The following is a 23,612-nucleotide window of genomic DNA, read 5'->3' on the forward strand; positions in this document are numbered from 1 at the left end:
TAAGGACAGAGTGGGGACGTTAGCGTCCGCTACACTCCGGCACGTCCAGGAGCCGAACGGAGACGCTCGTCTTACTATGTGATGGCGGAGACCCTTCCTGTCCTGCTCCTTGAAGGACTGGTAGAGGCCCGTGATGACCTTGTCCAGTTTCTCCGCCGAGCGCCCCAGGAGCTCCCTGGCATCCTCCGCATTGGTCAGGCGGCAGACGGCGGGAACGGGACTCGGGTCCACTGAGAGAGAGAGCGCAGGGCACAGAAAACAGGGCTGAACGGACCGAGAAACCATGAACCGTTCTCGGGTCTCAAGTCACAATCGTACAGACAGCGATTCCGCAGAAACCGAAGCTCGTCAATACAGGTTCAGAAACGTCACTGCTCTCTTTCTGGAGGAATAAAGCAACGAAACAGATCCTTTCGAGGCCCTGTGGTATGTCCAGGAACACGTCGCACTTAAATATTGTATGGTGAAGTCAAATTTGTCATAGAATGTGGTGTGTGTGGTAGTTTGTGTCAGCAGCACATATGTGACGAGGACTAAAGACATGGAAGAACCCCATTAAAACCACAGGTGCCCTCAGAGGTGAGGAGCTCTACCTCGGCTTGACTTGTGGTCCAAGGGCCGAGAGATACACAGGACACTGTAAGCCTGCTCCTTCTCATTGTAGAAGGTCTCGTCGAAAAGAATGGCCACAGAACATCCTGAACCCAAATGCACCTGGTTATTCTCTATGGCCACTATCTGAAATACACATCGGAGGACAGTACTTAAAATCAATGCTCACCACAGCCATTGGCTGATCAGAGGTGGGGGTGTTGTTGTGCAGTGGGTGGTAACCTTGTACAGTCAAGCGTGGGTGTGTTTGTGACACGTGGGCCGTTACCTTGCCATCAACGGTCTGGTAGCCCCCTTCCACAGGATAGAGGACGTAGCTCTCAAACTGCACGGACGAGTAAGAGGCACCTGACAAACCTCCACGGCAAGGAACCAAGACCTGCAGCGCGCGCGCGCACACACACACACACACACACACACACACACACACACACCTCGTCAAAACCACCCGAGACTAGCTGAGATGAAGATGGTGACTCAGGTAATCAGAGTCTGAGTACATTTCTCCAGCAACAACAGCCTTTCATGACCTGAGCTCCAACACTCTCCACCCACCCAGGAAAACCCCACCTGCTAAAAGGTTCGGCACCAGTTTCTAAACAAGGTGAGAAGCTACAAGTGTGGTGGAGAAGTGAAGTGAAAAGAGTTCATGCTGCTTTTAACACTTCCAGAACTGATTTTTAAAGGTTCAGACCTAAAGGTATTATTCATGTACAGATAAACTACCAAGACACTTCCAGCAGTTCTAGTATTAATATTCCAATTTAAAAGGTGGATAATTTAAGAATAAGACAAATGATTTCTGCATAAATATTTTAATCCAGTGTTTTTTTTTTTTTTAAAGGACTTGTTCATGTGATCCAGCCATAAAGTGTCTCCCGCTGATTACACAGTAACCATCACATGACAAAAACTGAAACACTGAAATCATCTGTCTCTCCATATGCATTGACTAAACAATGAACACAGTTTAGAAGTTTCCCTTGTGGAGTGGATGAGTGCCCACAGTTAAAACATATGGTACAGATTACCAAACACCTGCAGTTTATACACAGTGCCAGTAACACTGCTGGTATATCAGTAATCAGCAGACACATTACAGGGCTTAGATAGCATTATCAAGCTAAAACCAGTCCAACTGCACTTGGAGTTGGGAGTCTCTGGCATATTTTCAGGCACTGTGGATATTATACCAGACGGAATCAAGAAGCCGCCTCTGATGGTTTAGAAAGTCACATTTGGGAAAGAACAACCAGAAAAACGAAGTGCTTACGATGCCATGCAGCTCGGCTACCCTGGCACACAGGTCCGCCCGCTGTTTGTGCAGCGCTAGGTAGAAGGGGTTCTTCAGAACGTCCTCATCATACACAGCCATATGGACACGACAGGCACGCTGTCCCAGGACGGCGGGGAGGAGCAGTAACGGGAACAGAGAGAGAAAATGAAAACAGCAGAAAAGAAACATGTGCATTATCAGATTGGCCTTACTAGCTGTGCATGTCTGGGCAGAGATACGGCAGGGGCTTGCAGCAGACTGAAAGGCACTAACACCCCTCATCTGTCACGGGACAGAGTGGACGCCAGTGTACCGGGGACACGGGCTACAGTACTGACCACAGGCATTTAAGGCCCGCCCGCCCAAGCCTTGACCATCAAGCATAATCCTGAACAAATGTTTCTTTTCTTTTCTGTAACCCTCGATGCGATTACAGTGTTGTACACCAGCAAACGTGAGAAACACCTGCAGGTCATCAGGGCACTTCGTAAGGAAGCAGACTGATTTTGAGAAGACCAGGAGGCTTAAGGACTAAGCTGATAAAGCCAATATCAACCCAGCCAGCAACATTTCCTAAACATTTCCTAACACACCCTTTTACAGGAGTGTTGCTCTAGTCAAACAGATTATGTTTGCTCCCAGGCTAAAGAAGACTTAGAGTACAGTAGCTAATCACCACGTTAGTCCAATAGAAAGCTGAGCTGATCTGTGTCAGGGAAAACCACACAACAGCTGTTCCAAGACAAATGTTTTAAACAAAAACAATGTTATTCCATTATAACAAACGTATATAAAATCTCCAAACAACAGTTTCTTAAATAAGACAATAAGATAAAGGAGGCTTCTGCAACATTACAGAACCTCTTTAAACAGAAACAGGCTTATAGTCTTTGTGCAACAAATCAGTCTTGCAATACGAAGCAAGCGTCACAAGTTAGCGTATACCGTCTCGCTTGTGGCGGTTAAAGAGAGCCTGTGAGATACAGAAGAACCTGATCTTCAGACCCTCAAGTTGACGGATCAAGAAAGAAAAAGCCATCAGGGAGAAGATGTGAGTGTCCAGTCACAGCAGTCGTAGCAGAAGGCAACTCCAGTGTGGTCAAGGCCTTGATGCAAAACAACCCCCCCCCCCCCCCCCCCCCCCCTCCTCGACCTCTGACCCTCACCCCCGCTGGACGTGGAAACCCTGAGGAATGTGAACCATGTGATCTCGCCCACCAGGCCAGAACTCTGGGGGGGGCACAGGGAGAACCACACACTCGTGATGCCAGAGGACACACACACTCCTACAAGACAGTGAAGCTCTGCTGCACACACTGCTAAACCTTTCAGTGTCCAGCCGTCTAGAATAGTTTCTTTACCAAATTGGTGTTGGAATATTTCGAGGTATAAACCCTGGCTTAATTGACATTTAAGTGAGACATTGTAACAGAAAACACAATTTAATTATTAAGCATGAAACTTTATTCCAAGCAAAGCTAGAATGCCACACCATCGTACAACTGTTAACCGGCTCATGTAGGTGTTTGGCTATAAAAACTATACACTATCTATTCAAAACTACTACAAGAAAAAAATGCATAGAATAAATATCAAGATAATAAATGTACCATACTAAGTGTACAAGAATTGGAATTGGAAGTGTACAAGAATTTGGACTGTATGTAAACTGAGTTGCATGGATCAATAACTTATGGGATATCGTTTATTCCAGATGTTCAGCAATAATATGACTTTTGAAAGTGATTATCTTCTCTAATCTCTAACCAGTCACTTAGGTGTTAGATCTTCACCTACCTTTTTTATGTTTGTGTGTCATATGACTTTTTTGTTTAATGTTTTTACTAGTGACGTGTAAGTTGGATCAGTCTTCAGTCTGTCCGATTTCCAGAGAATACGCAGGACGCATTTAAATCGGCAAAGACCATCTGGTCCAAGTTTTTAGGCCTTACACCAGAGTAACACCATTTTGTTTATTTCTGACATAAAACACCTCGCCATAATTCATCACCGCACTGTCTCCAATTGTGTGATAGGGTTTAATTAAAGCAAGGCAGATGAGAGAACAAATGTGAAGATTGTGAAATGAGGACTGTGCATAATCATTAGTCACAGTAGCTCAAAATAACATGCTTAATGGAGTACCACAGACCCGAGATTCAATTTAATGCTTACTTATGTCTAGTTACCTCATCTATTACAAACATCTCACATTAATTCAGGAAAAACACAAACGTACGCGCTGCTAAAACACTAGGGTGTGTTGTGTTTAGGGAAGGATCTCAGAATTGTACTAGTTGGCTAGCAGGACAGTTTATGATGTTGAGGAAGTCACTACAACCAACTTAGTTAGCTAGCTATAGTCCAGTACCTTATATCACAGTACCTTATAGTCCAGTACCTTATAGTCAAATACCTTATAGTCCAATACCTTAAATCACAGTACCTTATAGTCCAGTACCTTATATCACAGTACCTTATAGTCCAGTACCTTATATCACAGTACCTTATAGTCCAGTACCTTATATCACAGTACCTTATAGTCCAATACCTTATAATCACAGTACCTTATAGTCCAATACCTTATAATCACAGTACCTTATAGTCCAATACCTTATAATCACAGTACCTTATAGTCCAATACCTTATATCACAGTACCTTATAGTCCAGTACCTTATATCACAGTACCTTATAGTCCAGTACCTTATAGTCCAATACCTTATTATCACAGTACCTTATAGTCCAATACCTTATAATCACAGTACCTTATAGTCCAATACCTTATAATACAGTACCACAGTCCAATACCTTATATCACAGTACCTTATAGTCCAATACCTTAAATCACAGTACCTTATAATCCAATACCTTATATCACAGTACCTTATAGTCCAATACCTTATAATACAGTACCACAGTCCAATACCTTATATCACAGTACCTTATAGTCCAATACCTTAAGTACCTTATAGTCCAATACCTTATATCACAGTACCTTATAGTCCAATACCTTATAATACAGTACCACAGTCCAATACCTTATATCACAGTACCATATAGCATCTTGACACACAACGATGACTGATGTAGCTAGAATGCTAAGCTAGCCCGCTAGCCAACTCTTGAGTAAACAGACGCTTATGAGACGACACGGCTAACTAGCTACAGTTACTTAGTTAGCTTAGCTACCAGATTAACGTAGAGTAACGTAGCGTTAGCTAACCCCCATAACCACCTGACCCGGTTAGCTTTGGTTAGCTAACCGGGTATTTAGAGTTGACACTAGGTCGCTAGCTCCGCGAGGACAGGTGTAAGACATCACTAGATTTAATACAGCGATATGGTGAATATGTGTGAACGAGCTCACCTGGTTATCTTAAGCGAGCGTCCATGGTGCTTTTCACGAATATTTCGGTAGTGATCACACATAAGTATCATAACTCAGTCAGCGCCACACTTCCCCAACTATTGCTACATCCGATTGGTTAGTTTACAGGTCAATCAAAACCAAAGCTAGGGCCCGCCCCTTCGATAGGATCACGTGGTTTGTTTGAAGCTTTTTTCCCAGATTCTGTGGGAACTGTGCAAGTAACTATGTAAAGTGCGAACAGAAATTGACCTTTTTCTCCAAAATAAGGCATAAGCTTCGCTTATATTGTCGGCATTCCTCCACACGATGGTAACGTCACAGTAAACTAAGTGATGAACCTAGGTCAGAGGTCCTGTTTTAGGCCAGACAACCCAGTTGTCCCTGTCCACCACCACACCTAGACTGATGCTATACATTTACATTTATGGCATTTAGCAGTCGCTCTTATCCAGAGCGACTTACAAAAGTGCTACGTAGTTGCTTGGAATCTCCAAGATAGTATAGATAGTCCTGAACACAAGGTACTCTAAGCTGGAAAAACCACTAGACGAAAGTCATATGATACCCAACATTTATGCAAAGTCATTATTATCCATGAATATACACATCACCTGAGGAAAAGGACAGTAAGCAATTCCTATAACCCAATTATGCACAATACCTGAGAAAAAGACAGTAAGCAATACCTATAACGAACACCTGAGGAAAGAGACGATAAAGTACAATAGACAAAGCACAATTATGTAAAGTGCACTTGAAAGAGGGGGGTCTTCAGTCGGCGTCTGAAGACAGCAAGTGACTCCGATGTTCGGACACACAAGGGAAGTTCATTCCACCACCTTGGAGCCAGGACAGAGAAAAGTCTGGATGCTTGTCTCCCATGTGTCCTGGATGATATAGACTGATACCCATTTATCTCCCTTCTAGAGTGAACTGGTAGTTTCTCTCCACTGGTGGGTTGTGAATTTCATATTGTGTGTTGCACTGCAACATCCCCACACACTCGTCCTCATGTCTTCCTCTAAGGTAGGATGATCCCCCTTTCATCCTACCTTAAATGGTTCTGGTCCATTTAACAAGCAGAACAGACTTGCTCTGTGCCTTCTTCAATATCAATATCAAGTCTACCAGTTGGTTAGGATTCCAGGTACTTGGGCTCTTAGATGTAGCAATAGCCAACAGTCATGTCTATTGGTTTGTGTGCGCCACTATATGCCTCCATAAGATGTGAAGACATCTTGCAGTTCATAATAGCCTATGTACTGAAGTTAGTATTTATGTAGTTCCAGAACATAAAATATCACAAATTGTTATAGTACGAGTTTTGCCACAAACATCGGTTTGATATTGAATGTGCAGGCAGAATGTAATGCACACATGCTAAAACAGCTAGCAGATGGCCAAGCAAATACACGCATGGACAAAAAAAATTGTTGGTGCCCCTCGGTTAATGAAAGAAAAAGCCGCAATGGTCACAGAAATAGCTTGAATCAGACACTAAATAAAAATGCTATGAAAATTAACCAATGAAAGTCAGACATTGCTTTTTAACCATGCTTCAACAGAATTATTTAAAAAATAAACTCGTGAAACAGGCCTGGACAGGAATGATGGTACCCTTAACTTTATATTTTGTTGCACAACTTTTTGAGGCCATGACTGCAATCAAACGATTCCTGTAAACATCAGGGAAACTTCTGAAACTCTCAGCAGGTAATTTGGCCCACCCCTCATGAACAACCTGCTCCAGTTGTCTCAGGATTGAAGGATGACTTTTCCAGACGGCATGTTTCACCTCCTCCCAACGATGCTCGATAGGATTTAGATCAGGACTCATAGAACGCCACTTCAGGATAGTCCAATATTTTCTTGGGTGTTTTTAGCTGTGTGTTTTCGGTCATTATCCTGTTGCAACACTGATGACCTATGACTGTGACCAAGCTTTCAGACACTGGGCCACACATATCTCTCTAGAAACCCTTGATAGTCTTGAGAGTACATCGTACCCTGCACAGATTCAAGACACCCTGTGCCTATGTTGTGTGGTACACACCATGTCACCCATCAGCACAGCGCCTACCTGTAGCCCTATATAGGCCCACTGACTGATTACAAGACTGTAGACACATGTGATGCTAATTAGTGGACACACCTTGATTTAACATGTACCTTTGGTCACATTATTTTTACATTCATTTTTGTCCAGACCTATTTTTATTGAGTTTACGTTTTGAAATAATTCTGTTGAAGCATGAATCAAAATCAGTGTTGGATTTTCATTTGTTCATTTTCATAGAAAAAAATTTCAATAAAAAATTATTTATTAATACCTTTGTCAGATTCAAGTCTTTTCTGTAACCATTCTTGGTTTTTCTTTCATTAATTGAGGAGTACCAACATTCTTGTCCATGTGTGTATATTGTAATGTTAGCAGGCCCGTCGACAGGGGGGGACAACCGGGTCTGTTGTCCCGGGCCCTAGGGCCAGGGGGGCCCATCAAAGAGCCCAGCAATTTATTTTTTATTTAAAGTCTATAATTTTTAAATAATCTTGAAATCTTTCATTAATATAAAATTATGTACTCATAATAAGCTCAATGGCTCAAATATATATGTTTTTTACCTATCTGCATATTTTCCATTAAGTGCATACACCCCCGCCTCCCACTGGAAAATGGTTTGATCCAGCACCGACTGCAGCCGGCCGGTATCCGCCCAACAGCGGGAAATACAGTGGTGGATAGTTAAAGTAAATACAGAAATCTGAAGCGCAGAAAAGAAAGGAAAAACATTTACCTGACGAATTTTAAAGTTGCATTGTGTTCCAGGTTTGAAAAGTGCTGGAATTTAGGGTAAAGTACTTGAAAATGCTTGAAATTGTAACTACTTCGTTTCACAACAAATAGCTGTCTGACTGAACAGTTCTCGTGAAGACGTTAAGATTGGGCGTTTTGAAAATAAACAACCATTAAATAATGTGATAAAAAGCGAATTATTTCGAATCATTTCGAGTATATGTATAAATATTTAACTTAATTAAGTTTAACGTGCTGGAAAATATTGAAATGGACCTTTAAAGTGACGTACACGTGCTTTAATTCCACCTTATAAAGGTGTATGAACCCTACAAACATGACTTTGTTCATTGCGCTGAAGCGCGGCGCGCGCGAAGTTACAAAATTCGAGAGGTGCACGACCTTGCGAACCGACAGCGCGCGAGGCCCTCGCGCATGGGCGGAGCCACTGCGATTACGTCATTTTCGCGCGAACCCTCGTGCCGCTGGCGCTGGGGGGGGGGGGGGGGGGGGGGGGGGGGGTGTCACATGAATCTTTCTTGTCCCGGGCCCCAGCAAGACTGTCAACGGGCCTGAATGTTAGAAACAATTTATGTACTCAGTCATACAGATGTTTTACATTTAAGATTTTGTCCACTAAGTAATTCCACATTTTGACGATTTGTTTAATTTTATTTTATTCTGTTTATTCAATTTACATATTTGTATTCTAAAATATATTCAAAAAATACTGTAGGTAATTCCAAAATATGGAAAGTAACAAAAAAAAAAAAAAAAAACACGTGTGAAAGGCCACGTACATGATGAGCAGATGACGTCACCAGGCTTCGGGGAGGGGTCCATTAGAAAACCAGCTCTGGGATAAGCTGTGTTTCATTTATACAGTCCATTTCTAAAAGCTCTCAATACTGAAAACAATAAGAAGAATCACTTTTTAAAATAAACTGCGGTGCGATTTCAACATTCTTACGGTCAGTGTCTTTCCTACAAACTATAACTACATGAAACGGGAACAAGGAAACGTCAAGGCTGGAGAACAGTAGAGAAGAGTTACGAAGTTACGAAGCAGGTAAGGCATTATTCATCCCTTGGTTTCTACTCGTGGTTTCTGATCTGAAACATCAGCCCACAGACGTCTTTAGTATATACCATTCCTGTGTGTTATATGCATAAGTTTCAGTAGTCTGTTTGAACATGCTAAAACTGTGTTTCATACCTCTGGCAGCTATTCAAATATTTCTTACTTCCTGCTGATAAACATATGGCTGGAGGACCACTGACTCCTCAAAACCAACAGGAAATGGGTAAACGTCTTGAGCAAACCTGTCCCACACCATTCATACAGCAGTTATTGCAGTTTAAACTGAACACCGTTTGTTGTGTTTGACCTGTGGAAATTGTTTGTTCGATAGCATCCTTGAATACAAACATAGAAGCTTCAGGAGGTCTGGTAAATGCTCCGATTATGTTTAACAACACGATACAAGGAAACCTTACACACAAAGTTGTCCACAATGGTGAGGAAACTGACCATCTTACGGTTATAAATTATATAGAATGTTTGAAAAGCAAATATAATTTGGACATTGTGTGTGCAGTTTCTCCTGCCAACATGATTACACTCAGTGATCAGTTCTCATTACTGTATAGCAAATATGTAACTTTCTTTACTGGAATCTATTGAAATTCATTTTCTTCCATTTGAGGTCCACCAATGGCACCTCCAGTGGCACCCACAGGAGCAAACAATGTTCAGCCAATGGCACAACATGGTATTTCTTTCATTGTGCATTATTATTATTTATTCTGATATATTCATAGTTGCAGATTCACAGAAATAAATGACAAACTTTTTTTTTTTTTTTTTTTTTTTTTTTAAGTTGGAGATTCTATAAACATAAGAAGTCAAGGAAGCATTGTAAATCAACCTATTGTTTTGAACAATGCCTGTGCTGGCAACATGACCTTTGAAGCAGAGTTTAGTGAGTACATTTAAATCAACTAAAAATAAAGCTGAATTTGACCCCCTCAGTGGATTGATATGTGCATTACATGATATTTTTCCAGATACAGTACCACCTGAACGAATGGAACAATATGAAGGTGAGATTTTAGGGATTCTATTACTACTATTGACAAATTTTCTCCATATTCTTCTTCACTAAATCATACGATCACCGTCTCCTTATAGATCAGATGGATCTGAAATGAGGATTACCACAGTTCAGTCTGTTTCCACACGGTCACCGGCTCCACAAGAGAAGAGAATAAGAGAAGAGAAGAGATAAGACATTCTCTGCAAATCCTGTACATATGCAGAATTGACAATAAAACTACTTGACTATTTCATCTTTTTTTACATTTTCAGAGGATTATTTACACTTTATTAATCGTAATAATTAAAAAAAAAATCAGTGTGGCTGATCTTAGTATATATATTGCAATTGATTAGCCAGAAAAGAGGCTAGTGGTAGAAGTTTGGGGTTAACCCCCCCCCCCCCCCTTCCATCTTTGACTTTTTAAGGTAGTTCATTTGATTTTAGAGGCTTTAAATTAACCAACAACTTAGGAAATAGGAGGGGGGGAAAGGCTTCAAGGTTTGTTTTTGAGAAAACTATTGGAATATGTATTTAAAGCCAATCTTCATTTATGAAGATATCCATCTCAACACCAATCTTCAAATTGTTGTTTTATAATAATTTATTATAAATACATTTGATTTTAAACAGTTATTGCAAATTGGTAAAAAAAACACTTTACAAGTGATAATGCTAGATAATAAAAACACAACAAAAACACCAAGTCATTTTAATGTGCTCCCTGGTGCTACAGGTGGCAGTAGCGAGCGGATCAGCTTGTGATGCGACTGTACGAGCTATGCCCTCCTTCATGGAGCCTACAGAAGTCCTGACCTGCTAGCGCCCTCTTCTTACATGGCTGTCCCAGCCTTGTAGTGCCATTACACAGAGGACGACCTGAGAGGGAACTGTCAGGAGAATCAGCACAGTCCAGCATGCATGTAGCAACATGCTACAGTAACCAGGAGCTTTAAAACACTACTACACACAAAACAGCACCAGACACAGCGAACCACACACAGAATGAGCATTTTAAAAAGGTCATACCTGGTGCTGGCAATTGATTGGTTGGGGCTGGCACTACGTGATTGGGCCACTGCATCCAAGACCCCTCCCAGGTTCCTCTGAGGAACGAGCTCCAGAACAGCCTGCCAGTCAACATGCATGAGGTCTAGAGTGCAGCTGAATGGGCTCCCGTCCCTTTATTTACACATCACTGACCTCGCTCAAATGCATCAAGGGTATTAAAGAAAAGGTTTGAAAATAGGTGGGGATTTTCCTAAAATCAACATTACTGAAATATAGGTGCAATGAAAAATTTATTCAACAATATCATTTGTTCTGCCATTAATTTGTTTCCGCGTACCAACATGCAGTACTGTGCAAAGGCCTTAGGCCACCATTAAATTTGCTGCTTTACCAATGGTAAAATGAACATATATTGTTTAGGTCTCCATTAGAATACAAACAGAAAACACTGGAAATATGTATTCAGAAATATGGCTGAAGTGGCAAGCATTAAATATGATCTCCCACTTCACACTTGAGCAATAGCAGGTAAGCAAGAGTTCTGGGAAGTGCTCAAAGAAGCCTGTATATGCCAGAAGAGACAGGCTCACAAAACTGTTCAAGGGACGTCACTAGATACTTTTTCTTGTGGATATCATTTTGTTCTGAAACTGATTTTGCTGATAAATGGATTAAAATTAAAAAAAGACTATTGTCCTACTCACTCCTCCAAGACTGTGAGGAGTCTTGAGTCTGGGGGTAGAGTGGCTCGGCGTGTCTAGAGAGAGACGTCCGTGTCTGGGCAGAGCAGCGTGGGCGGGAGAGAAAGCCACCATGCAGGGGTCACCTACATAATGCAGAGTAAGTGAGCAGAATGTGATTAGTCACAAAGTGTGTGTGCGTGTGTGTCACACACATTAAGAGACACCTATACACGTGTGGGCAGCGAAGTGTCTGCATGTTTACATCTTGTGTACTTTAACACACATTTCAAATGTACAACTGTCTCAGACTTCCTGTGCACATGCGTGTCAGCACTTTTGAGAACTCACCCATCATAAAGCTGTCCTGACCGAGACACGGCACCTCAGACTCCAAATCGCATTCCAGTTCGGCTCTAAAAGACAGACAAAAGTATTGACCATAGGTGATGAACGTGGTGTTGGCCCCCCCCCAGCAGCGGGACTCACTGTCGAGGGGTGGAGGACGTGACCGGGCCACACTGGGCAGCGTCAGGGGGACTTTGGTGGACCCCAGCAGCGGAAGCCAGAGGCAGAGGAGCAGGACAAGACTTCTGGACATTCAGCTTGGACAACAGCCACAACAACTGCAGCAGGAACCAGTGACCTGCACAACAGAGAGAGGTCAAGTGTCTTTACTTTAGCCTAAGGCCTGGTTGGTCTGAGTAAATCCCGTGCGGACAGACCCATGGAGACGGTGAAGAGGAGCAGGGAGAGGGTGACCAGGTCCAGGGCCGTCTGCTGGTTGACCTCAGCGACGGCGTTGATGGGCACGGTGATGAGCAGACACACGCGGGAGAACGTGGGACACTGCAGGAATGACAGCAGCACTGCGGCCAACAGGAAATACCCAGCATGCATCACACACGTCCACACAGCCCGCAGGCTCAGACCTAAGGAAGCAAAAAAGGCATAAACGCCTCTGACGTTTCAACTCTTAGCCAAGTAGCCTCAAATTTAACTAAATTAGCAGTAAGCCTTCCATTTTCAATACAAACGGGATTCCTTTGGCACTTAAATGCACATGACACATTTAAGAGGTGCACTACTTTATAAGGGTTCTTGTTCAAAGAAAAAGGACACGTATGCAGTTGTCAAAGGATTTATCAATTGCAATTGTTTGATGCAACATTACTATGCTAGTTGAAAAGAAAAAAAAACCCTAAATGGTTTGTGGTGCATGCCTGTGTGTGTGTGTGTGTGTGTGTGTGTTCAGTACCTGCCCATCCCAGATAGCCTTGGATCATACCCAGTCGATCCTCTAGCCGGTGCTGCATGCTGTCCAGGTGTGTTAGCATGTATCCCAGAGTGCTGTTGACTCGCTCCAGCTTCCCCATCAGCTCACTGTAGAACTGGGCTGTTGTGCTCTGCTGCTTCAGGACGCCATTCAAACTGAGCTCTGCAAAAAATGTTTAAGGAGAGTCAACATTACAGGCAGTTAAATGCTGCAACAGAACTAGTCACTCTATCCCACACCTATAGACATGAGCATGCAAACACTATACACCCAAGCACTGTGAGAATGACAAAATCTCAATTTCAGAACAATGCCGTCTTAGCCGAGGAGGTGAAGAACGTAGTCGAACACACAGTACTTGGGATTTACCCATTTTACTGTAGATCTCCTGGGCACGACCTCTGACCTCAGCCAAGTCATGCAGAATGGCCCGATGTCCTTCCTGTACATCTGTACCTTGACCTTTTAACTGCTCACTGACGTTCTCTGAGCACACAACAGCGGGACACGAGGACAGAAGTAGTCAGATATTAATCTCAATCTTGCTTTTAATCTAAAAACAAGCGGTCTTCCTCACATCTTAAATAATGATGACTCAAAGAATCCTAAATGGTCCTGCACCTCCCCGAGAGAGAGAGAGAGAGAGAGAGAGAGAGAGAGAGAGAGAGAGAGAGAGAGAGAGAGAAAGAGAGAGAGAGAGAGAGAGAGAGAGAGAGAGAGAGCTCCTTGTGCGTTCATGGCCCTGTAACTGACCCATTCTGTGAGTAATGCCCTCTATGAGCTGGGCCACCAGCTGCTGCCCCGTGCTGATCAGGGCCTTCTCCTGCGCCAGACTCTGCAGGTTGGTGGTGATTGAAGCATCCAGCTGCTCCTGGCCCTCCTTTAACGCCCCCTGCTGGAGCTGCAGAGAACTGTGGCCCTCCAACAGCCTGTCCAGTGATGCTGCAGTCAGGTCTCTCAGCTCACGCTGGCCCTCCTACACACACACACACCATTTATTTTCTTATTAATAATTCAAGGATCCACATCACCCTGGTATACAGCTGACATTATACCGTGTGGATGACATTTCTGACATGTTTTTGGTAGAGTAACAGAGCAAATTCTGCAGGCTTTTCCAAAACACTCTCCACCCACTTGACCATCACTGGTCAACTTTCCAGCAAATGTCTGTAAACCTCGACTTCCTGCATCGGAGAACAATACATACACGAGTAAAACACAGTGGCACAACTCTTATATGCTAGCGAACCTTCAGATCAGTCATAGCATCAAGCTGGCTTGTTGCCGTGGAGATAAGAGCGTTGACGGTAAGCTCTGCCTGTCGTCGGAAGTGTGTCTGGCGTGTGGCGTAACACACTGAGCGCGCTCGGTTGCTGACGATGTGATACGCATTCCACGTGTCCGAATCCATATCCGCCGTGCACTCTTTAATGGACTGCCAAAAAAACAGGCAGAATTAGAAATCACATCAGGAGACATGCAAGAAATGCGGTTTTGCTATTTGTATAAAATCACTTTGAATCTTTGTTTTAAATACATGTTGCTACTTCTTGTATTTATAGCACTTGTGCTATCTGGTGTCACTATATGTAGTGCAATTAAATACATGTGTCCATCACACTGGACCTGGTTCAGTCCTTCTTACAATCAATCATGGTGGCATTCTGTGTTGTTGGGAAAATACCCATCACAACAGCTCATAACTACTACACTCGAGTGGGTCCGTTTTCAGAGATTCATGGTTGATGAATAAATGCAAAATTATTAAAATACATCCAGTCATTATGAAGGTTAAAATAGCTCATTGCCAACATCATATGCCTTCATATTTACAGCAGGCTAAGGAAATTGTTAAAACATTACTTTAGTAAGATTGTTCTACGATTAAAATGTCCTATTAACAGTAGGTCATAATTTTAAACTTCTTTAAGCGTATAAAAGGATGAATATACTCTGGTTAAGTGTCTACTAAATGCAGCATTGTTCTGTGGCCTATACCATTTCCTCAGTGCAAGCGTAGGTCTTGCGACCCTCCACTTCTGATTGGCAGTTAAACAAGGCCACACCCAGTTTAGCCAGCTGTTCTTCTGATAGGCCGTTGCAGGTAGCCTTGAGCTGAGCAACAACCTGTGAACAGAGAGCACACAGGGGCCACTGCTTTAGATTTTAGTAGAGAATATTCAGAGGGCAAAACACACGCCTCAAGAAAAAGGCAAACAGTAAAACAGATAAATCACAACTACTGAAAGGCAGTCACAAAGAAATAATCATATTAGAATGTGTGTCAATAAAATTCTACATTATTTAAAGCAATGAGACGTAAAGAGTTCATGGGCTGCAATATATTTTATACTGACTGTTAAGTTATACTGGTGATGAAAACTGCAAAATGTGTTATGGGGAACATCCTCAATTATACTAAGTGTCTGTTACATACAGATTTTCATGAACAGTTAGTAGAACAGTCGGTAAATACCAAAAACTACATCCTACAGAAACAGCAACTTTTGAACAACAACTACTACAACGCAAGAGATGAGTTTTGTAGAATATAATTTATAACAGTGCTGCCATTTAGAACAAGCATACATACTAGTGATGGTGGAACCATAAAATGGTAAAGGCAGCGATGGAGTAATTTCATGCATTTCTGAATAAGTGGTTAATCCCCCCCAATGGCCTCTTGTGACACACACTTACCTTGAAGTGGCAGGTGTCAAGAGGCCCGAGATCCATCTGTTTAGCCACAGACAAAAACCTCTCATCAGCAGTGCTCATTTCAAAAGGCGGCACCTCGCCCTGCAGGACAGACGGGGCAGTGGGGGCCACAGGGGGCACAGGGGACGGTGCTGGGGGGGGCACAGGGGAGGGTGCTGGGGGGGCCACCTTCATCCACTCAAAGAAAGCCTCAGTCGTGCCCCACTCCTTACCCAACAGGCACAGCAGCATCATCCAGAGCACCACGTCCATCTGAAACACTTACACCTTAAAAGAAGTTGACAAAGGAGGAAATGAGAGTCTGGGAAGAATGAACACAAAAGAAGAAAAGGGAAAAAACATCACAACTTTAGGGAAAACACTTCAGCAACGCGGGTGGGGGTGTGTTTTCTGTCAGCATGCCACTTTAAGTATGAGAGGACTCTTATGTTTATACACGCTTTACACAGACGGAAACGCTACAACGAAACATTTGGGTGTTCTTGAGTAAAGCACGCAAACAGTTTCTCACATCTTTGAACTGAATTAATCAGTCAGCTGATTTATCTTGATACACTTGCCGTTTAAACGGAACAATGGGAGTCGTGTCCTCGGCCAGAACAAGTCCGGGCACGGACCTCCACAGCTGACTAGAATCACTGAGCGTCAGTGTGTGTGTTCACACACTCTTCACCAACACACTACACAGAACATGCTCCTTTACACAGATCAAACCATATACAACTTTTATATTTCCATTAAATTAAATAATTTTTTAATAGAACGTTTTTTCTTAAAATACTCACCAGAGTTGTCTTACAAACACTCTGCAAGAAGCCCTCCTTGCCGTGTAATCCTAATCTTTCTCTACTCAGTGTGATATTTTAAATGATTATGATGATGAACAGAGTTGCACCTTTAGGGTGACTCTAGTTGAGCCACACGTCCCTGTTACTATTGGACTATTTAACAGAAAAACCACCAGCCAATGAAGACCAGCATTGCGGGAACCCTCGCGAGAAATCACGAGATTAGCGGCCGCGAGATTTCCGCCACATAGCGCCTAAGTTGAATAGTTGGCTATTTGCTTTCTAGAAAACTAGTGTGCTGAACTCGCGCGGGTAGCCGTGTATCGCTATTAATTATGAAAATGGTCATTTGAAAGGGAATTTAAAGCGTTTTTACCGCGGAAAATGAACTGTCTGTCTTTAATGACACGTAGTTAAGTTAGCTGGCTAATTAGCCAGCGGTTTAGCCAGCGGTTATAGATGTTTGCGCATGCTCGTATACAGCACGTCCCAGGCAGCTGCGTTAATACGTCTGTACTAATCGTAATGTAAACGTTAATATGTCTGTACTAATCGTAATGTAAACGTTAATACGTCTGTACTAATCGTAATGTAAACGTTAAAACTCGAGGTGGTTGGGGGTCTACTATGGACTCAAAGGCTCCACCTGCAGTGGTTGTAGGTGCAGTTCCACCATATGGGCACGTCATCATCAGTGCGAGGTGGAGAACCTCCACCCTGGTGCAGCACTTCAAAGGTGATGGAGTGAGATGGTGACCGAACTCGTGGAGTGTCTCTGAGAAGTTCACACCATCAGTTTAGCTGCTCTGGGTTCTCCTGGGATGTTCACTGGACACCGATTCTGGTGCTTGCTTGGCTAGAGTGTTTGTCCTGTTCCAGGTGCTGTGAAGGTTGTGTTTGAGGAAGAGCTCGGTGTTGTTGATGTCCACCTCAGTGACAGAAGCTGCATCCTGTATGTGTCAGAGAGCGACTTGGTGGCAGGGAACGACTACAGAAGAAAGATTGTCCGATTCAGAAATGTGAGCTTTTTTACAATAGGTTAAAAAAGAATAACAGTTATGTTTAGTTTTTAAATGTATATATCATAAATAATGCTTGTGTAAATCGTGTTCTCAACCATCTTTAAAGCTTGCTTTTCCTTTATTAATGTTTACTTATTACACCTCAGAAGAATCCCACATTTGTACAATCACTTATGTTAACTGAGCTATTTATAACACTCATCAAGATACATGCATTTATTTCATTTTTATACTTTGTCACAGGCCAATAGTAACTTTCATGGGGTTGTTATAGTGGAGAAAACTCGCCTCAGCGAGCAGTATTTCAGTGGCCTGCAGAAGTTTGTAGTGTTGGAGCTGGGCCTCACCTTGCTGCCTGTGGCCAGTCCTGCTGAAGCAGCCCAGCTCATATCTCAGATGGTGAGTTACAGGTACTGCACACATTTGGTCTTGAACTGTGTCCAGCATATTTTAGTGTTAATGAGTGTATGAATTGGCGTTATATATTACAGTGTATCTGCATAGCAAAAGAAATTATACAACATGAAAAGTTCAATTTTGGCTTCTAGATGAGTAGTAACGGTACTGAAATATCTTTACCCTGAACCATCAGATGTACCACTATTTCATTTACCATTAAAAAAAATATATATATACTATAGATAGATAGTTTGGTTTATTTCCATCAAAAGCATTCCAAATAATTAATGTTGCACCTAGGATTATCTGATCTCAGGTGTGAATCTTCAGTGATATGTCACATTTAAGTATAGCTACCTAACCTAGTGATGGTGCCTCAGAATCATGGAAACCATCTGATTTACTGCTTCAGAACTTGTGTTTTGTTCTTTACCTCACACACAAAAGTGGGAAACTTAAAATATGTGGGGCGTACTGCAGAATTGAAACCATAATGTGCCTTGGGCCAATTAATAAGTTAAATATGCCTTAATTAATGGAGATGTGGTGCAACAAATAAATACTTCAATAATCAATTGACCAAATGTTGCCTATTATTGAATGAAATATAGCACTACAGAGCCACATTTTGTTGTGTATTTGTGTCAGTGGATATACCATTTATAAATGTTACATATTTTTTTTATTTATATATATATATATATATATATATATATATATACACACACCATGACCATAGGTGAGAGTAGGAACCTCCGGATAAGCGGTAGATAATGGATGGATGGATGGATGGATGGATAATATACACACACGCACTGAGTGGCCACTTTATTAATGTCACCAGCCCTTTCCCGATTTCGCAGTTCCTATTTTCATGTGTAATTGAGCCACTTATTTGTTCCACATCAAATGTTCAGCTTTTTTGCCACAGTTCCTCCATACAGACCTCTTCTGGACAAAAGTCAAAAACCAGCAAGGCAAAAATAGAACCAGGCAGAGGTACTAAAGGGCTAGACTCAAGAAGACAAAAGCTGATTGAGGTCAAAACACTGTACTGAAGAAGGTAACTGCTCGGTGTGCGTAGCCAACAGTTGACAATACTTCGCACTGAACATGTGTAGGGGCAGGGATTAAGTATTAGAGGTGACATGTGGATGTGTGTAACCATGGTGACTGTAGTTCAGGTGATGAGGACCTCTGGTGGCCAGAGTGGGTAATTCTGAAAGGTTTATAGTTGGGTGCCTTTGGCTTCTGCCAGTTCTGAGCTAGTGGTAGTATTGGACATCTATCGATTTGAATAAGAAGTAAGCACTTTTCCTTGACTGACCACTTCCTCTACAGTCCTCAACACTGCCGGTTTCTTTATGCCTCTTCAGATGAGCTTGTATGGCACATCTTGAAACCTCAGTCTGCTTTGAAATATTTGCCTGGGAAAGACATTGATGATGGCTTGTGTCCTGTGGCTTTGCTCAGTCTTGCAGTTGTATATGACCTGTGACATGAAATGGTCTTTCATGACATAAACCTCACCTTTTGTAGGTTCCACAGGTTCCACCAGTTTTAAGCCTCACTGTTTCAAAGTACATTTGAAAATGATCACCACCACTTTAGTTAAATTAGTTAATCATACACCTGTGTATAATGCAATAAAAGTCTTAGCTCAGGTGTACCTAGAATAATTGATGCTGTTGGTCAATTGTGGTTATAGATTTCTCTTTTGATCATAAAGAAACTATTAAAACTTTATTGAAGGCATTTCATAATTTGCAGCATTTTCCCCTCATCTGCCTTAAACATCTGTACAAGAACCGTCAAACAGATAAAGCCAACTGATCAATGGCTTTGTATTTTGGTAAAGATAGTAGATCACACACAGTACTGTGCAGGGGTGGGTTTCCTGAAACGTTCGTAGCGCTAAGTACTTCGTAACCTCGTATGAAACGTACAAGGTTAAGAAGTACTTAGCGCTACGAACGTTTCGGGAAACCCACCCCTGCACAGTACTGTGTGTGATCTACTATCTTTACCAAAATACAAAGCCATTGATCAGTTGGCTTTATCTGTTTGACGGTTCTTGTACAGTCTGAGACCAATACAGAAGTCGTTGTTCTCAGGCTAAAATATTTGTACTTAGCAGTAAATCAAACGTTTGCTCTTTCACTATTTTAGAAATGTTTTCCCAAAAGATAGCAGCAAAAAGCCTGGTTGTAGTTCTCGCCTTTTTCATACTTCGAGCTGTTTCGAAATAATTGTTTCAATGATTCTAACTGATTTGAAGCATTTGACACCGTTTCACATGTTTCCCCTATTACTAACATGGGTCTATAATAAAGTAACAACCCAGACAGCTGATGGCACGTGAACCTCCAGCTCTGCGGTACCACTCAAACTGCCAGTCTCCTGTGTCATTTTAGTTGGAACTTATGAACTACAGCCTTGCTGACCGGATCAGAATGCAGCTCAGTACAAGCTTTGAGCAACAGCTTTATATGGACCCTCTTTCCAGGGTGCACTGGGGTGTCACTATACTATAGCAACAGGGTGTGTGACTGGAAGTCTGAGCCTCTGTCCGTACGTGTACAGTTGCCTATTGTGTTGAAGAGTGAGAAAGTGCATCCTTGTATGGATAGAATCAGTACTGTGAAATTAGTTTTTATTTGTGTCTTCAATGTTTCAGAATTGGTATGCTTAAAATATTTTTGACAACCCTACTGTGTATATTCAACTGCCATACGAGTTCACATATTAATCATCGTGCTTTGAGCTTAAGGATGTCACAATCAGTGTTGGGGAGTAACGAGTTACATGTAACGACGTTACGTAATTTAATTACAAAAAAAGTGTAACTAATTCGTTACAGTTACAATGAGAAAATATGTAATTCAGTTACAGTTACTTCTGGAAAAATTAAGAATTACAATTTTAGTTACATTTTAAAAATATAAACAAAAACCTTTGCGAAATATTTAATGATATTTTTATTGCTTTGCGCCCTATATCGCCGTTTCTCGCTTGTTTCTGTGCTGGAGCAGCAAGCGCGCGGTTGGTTTCAGCTCAAGCAGCAATAATGACATTATGCCAAGACTTTGTGTAAATTTCGGAGTTTGGAGGTTTATTTCCGAACAGAAGGCAACCACTATTGATGTTGTAAGCGAGATAACAGCAAGGTATGCTGACCGTCAAACTGGTTTCCATAGTTCGCTACCTGCTGGGCTAACTACCATTCACTTGAATGTGTTTGTCCTTTAGTATGTATGCTAGCTTGATTTACAGGGTAACCAAATTAGCTGTTTAAAGTCCTAAACAGGTATTCGTTGGAATCATACATGACATTATACAATGACAGACGGTATCAAATGAATATTTATGACTGTTTGGTGTTGGAAAACCGTTTGTCGATGTCTATGACACGACCTAGCCTACCGGTATCATTGGACCTATCTTGGACCTACCGTTCAACAAGCAATACATTTAAATTAAATTTGTATGAACTAGTGAAATGCAGTTTGGTATCTAATCAAGTGCAACACGTGCAGATTGTATAGAATGCAGTATTTAGAGATAAAATGCAGTTATTTACAGCTAGTGTAAGTAAAGATGGTTAATAGATATGTGCAGAGTAGATAAATTAACTAGTAAAATGCATGTATGTGTAATGTAGTTATGGCAGTACAATGCACAGGGCAAAGAAAAATATATGGTATAAATAAATGTGATGAATACAGATAATATACAGATTATCCTATACCACTGTAGATAGGGCTATACAGATGTGGATTAAAGAGGAACACTGTACAGATTTTGTGTGGATGGTAAGGTATAGATAGAGGGGAAGGAAAGAATGGTCTGTGGGGAAGAGTTCAATAAGGTGACCGCTGTGGGAAAGAAGTGGTTTCTGAACCAGCTTGTGTTAGTCTGCAAACTGTGAAAACGGTAGCGCCTGGGGGAGGAGCAGAAAAGAGTATGGCCCGATGACAGGAGTCTGAGAATCTTACATGCCTGGTGCAGGCATCTCTTCTTGTGGACCTCCTGTGATTGCCTGTCAGCAATTCCCTCTCAGCTTAGTACTCTTTTAAGGTTCACACTGTTAGTTCTCAAAAATTAAATGTTGATCATGGGTCAATACGCATTTAAACCTTAAAGTAATCAAAAAGTAATTAGTTACATTACTTTTCAAAAGTAATCAGAAAAGTTACACTACAATTACATTTTAAACAAGGTAACTTGTAACTGTAACAAATTACTTTTTTAAAGTAACTTACCCAACACTGGTCACAATGTATGACATTTTAACTACTAAAAATAAAAGATTGATTCCGTTATGAACCATTAGCAGTATTTAAAGCGCCCTTTACAAAATACAAGACTGGGCAGGTGCTTCAGGAATGAATCTTGTACTCCACATATGTAGCTGTTCTATAACACCACGACCATTTGTGATCCCGTATAGGTGCATGGAGAGAGCAAGGAGAATCCATTTCGCAGAAGAAGTGCAAGCAGACTCTTGGACCCAGTGGTGCTGAACCTTGTGCAGCAGATCCCTGGGGTTGGCAAAGTTAAGGCCCTGGCTCTGCTCCAGAACTTCTCCAGCATCCATCAGATCAGCAACCTCACAGCCCAGGACCTGGAGCCTGTTGTGGGCCAGGCCGCTGCTCAGCACATCTGGGGGTTTTTCCACAATCAGCTCAGCTGACATTACATCACGTTGCACCGTGCAGACATTCACAAGGGATTTATTAGCTCAAATGAGCTTTAATCTGACGCAAGTACTCCGATATCCGAATATGGCCATCTAAACACGAGTTTAATGTTTTTAGATGATTTTTTTGTTTCTTAGAGACTTGGAGAATCAAGTTAGTAAAGCTGCATAAGCTTAATTTAGTAGTTGTATAAAGTAGAATTTGAATAAATTATTAAATGTATTATTTATTACATGTTCAGCTGTTACTGGATAATTTTTCTTTATGGAAAAATGTGAAGTTGTTGTATTAAACATCCGTTTAAATGTATTTAAATGCTTTTATTTACATTTCACTTATGATTTTGTTGTTTATTTTTGTTCCAATTAACTTGTCTATCATTTCTAGTATGAAAAGGCTATATAAAGGGAAAATTATCCTCTCTGTGTTGACAGATTATTGCTAGACACTGATGAGAGATAATGCTGACACCAGATGTAGGCAAAATACATTGTACACTTTATATGTATGTAAGCCATTGGGATTAAGTAAAATATACTTACACTTAAAATGTCATTGCCATGTTGTTTCAAAATACTATATGATAGAAAAAAAAACTGGTTCAATTCACTAAAAATACTAAGGGCACCTATTTTAGTTTGTGAAACAAAAAAAAGTTTTGTTGCCTAGTGTAAACTTGGAACACAGAGGACTCCTTTCCAACATCGGTGTGTCCAGTTCCCAGGTATTGGCACAACTATGACAACTTACTGATCTGCACAAAGAAGCAGGACACAGGAGGCATGGGTAAAACACAGAGCTCATTTTATTGAGTTAGCTAGTGAGTGAGTGAGTTAGTTTTAAACAGAAAGCAATGCCTATTAGCA

General features: G+C 41.6%; 3 protein-coding genes and 1 long non-coding RNA gene across 7 annotated transcripts in view; 2 read left to right on the forward strand and 2 right to left on the reverse strand.

Moving 5' to 3' along the window:
* ankrd27 (ankyrin repeat domain 27 (VPS9 domain)) overlaps positions 1-5,371 on the reverse strand; it is a 17,685-nt gene extending 12,314 nt beyond the window's left edge. Inside the window, exons 1-5 of the mRNA XM_077007100.1 lie at positions 5,257-5,371; positions 1,886-2,005; positions 881-991; positions 594-738; positions 76-230 (exon numbers count right to left, since the gene is read on the reverse strand). Of these exons, the coding sequence (XP_076863215.1) occupies positions 76-230; positions 594-738; positions 881-991; positions 1,886-1,987 (513 nt within the window). The 5' untranslated portion in view covers positions 1,988-2,005; positions 5,257-5,371. The remainder of the gene's footprint in view (positions 1-75; positions 231-593; positions 739-880; positions 992-1,885; positions 2,006-5,256) is intronic.
* A 3,493-nt stretch (positions 5,372-8,864) lies between these two features.
* Positions 8,865-10,402, forward strand: LOC143515129 (uncharacterized). The gene is made up of 7 exons (XR_013131044.1): positions 8,865-9,122; positions 9,279-9,357; positions 9,466-9,570; positions 9,760-9,825; positions 9,934-10,035; positions 10,121-10,156; positions 10,245-10,402. It is a non-coding gene; the product is annotated as an uncharacterized LOC143515129 (long non-coding RNA).
* Positions 10,403-10,735: 333 nt separating this feature from the next.
* Positions 10,736-16,777, reverse strand: bmb (brambleberry). 4 transcript variants are annotated; one of them, XM_077007103.1, is made up of 14 exons: positions 16,623-16,777; positions 16,050-16,104; positions 15,820-15,968; positions 15,118-15,246; positions 14,369-14,554; positions 13,870-14,092; positions 13,486-13,602; positions 13,099-13,278; positions 12,566-12,772; positions 12,330-12,486; positions 12,192-12,256; positions 11,865-11,986; positions 11,179-11,279; positions 10,736-11,039 (listed from the first exon to the last, which is right to left on the reverse strand). In XM_077007103.1, the coding sequence occupies exons 2-14, from the start codon at positions 16,087-16,089 to the stop codon at positions 10,904-10,906; spliced, it is 1,812 nt and encodes a 603-aa protein (XP_076863218.1). In that variant the 5' UTR covers positions 16,090-16,104; positions 16,623-16,777; the 3' UTR covers positions 10,736-10,903. The 4 variants fall into 4 exon arrangements, with proteins under 4 accessions (XP_076863218.1, XP_076863216.1, XP_076863217.1 ...); XM_077007101.1 differs by having other exon boundaries at positions 15,820-16,104; XM_077007102.1 differs by having other exon boundaries at positions 15,820-16,138; positions 16,623-16,771.
* Positions 16,778-16,839: 62 nt separating this feature from the next.
* On the forward strand, positions 16,840-23,250 carry faap24 (FA core complex associated protein 24). The gene is made up of 4 exons (XM_077007105.1): positions 16,840-17,361; positions 17,505-17,644; positions 17,891-18,046; positions 22,497-23,250. Exons 1-4 carry the CDS (start codon positions 17,253-17,255, stop codon positions 22,737-22,739), a joined length of 648 nt encoding a protein of 215 aa, XP_076863220.1. The 5' UTR covers positions 16,840-17,252; the 3' UTR covers positions 22,740-23,250.
* The last annotated feature ends 362 nt before the right edge of the window (positions 23,251-23,612 follow it).

The sequence above is a fragment of the Brachyhypopomus gauderio genome, chromosome 5 (assembly GCF_052324685.1).
Source record: "Brachyhypopomus gauderio isolate BG-103 chromosome 5, BGAUD_0.2, whole genome shotgun sequence".
Taxonomy (NCBI): Eukaryota; Metazoa; Chordata; class Actinopteri; order Gymnotiformes; family Hypopomidae; genus Brachyhypopomus; species Brachyhypopomus gauderio.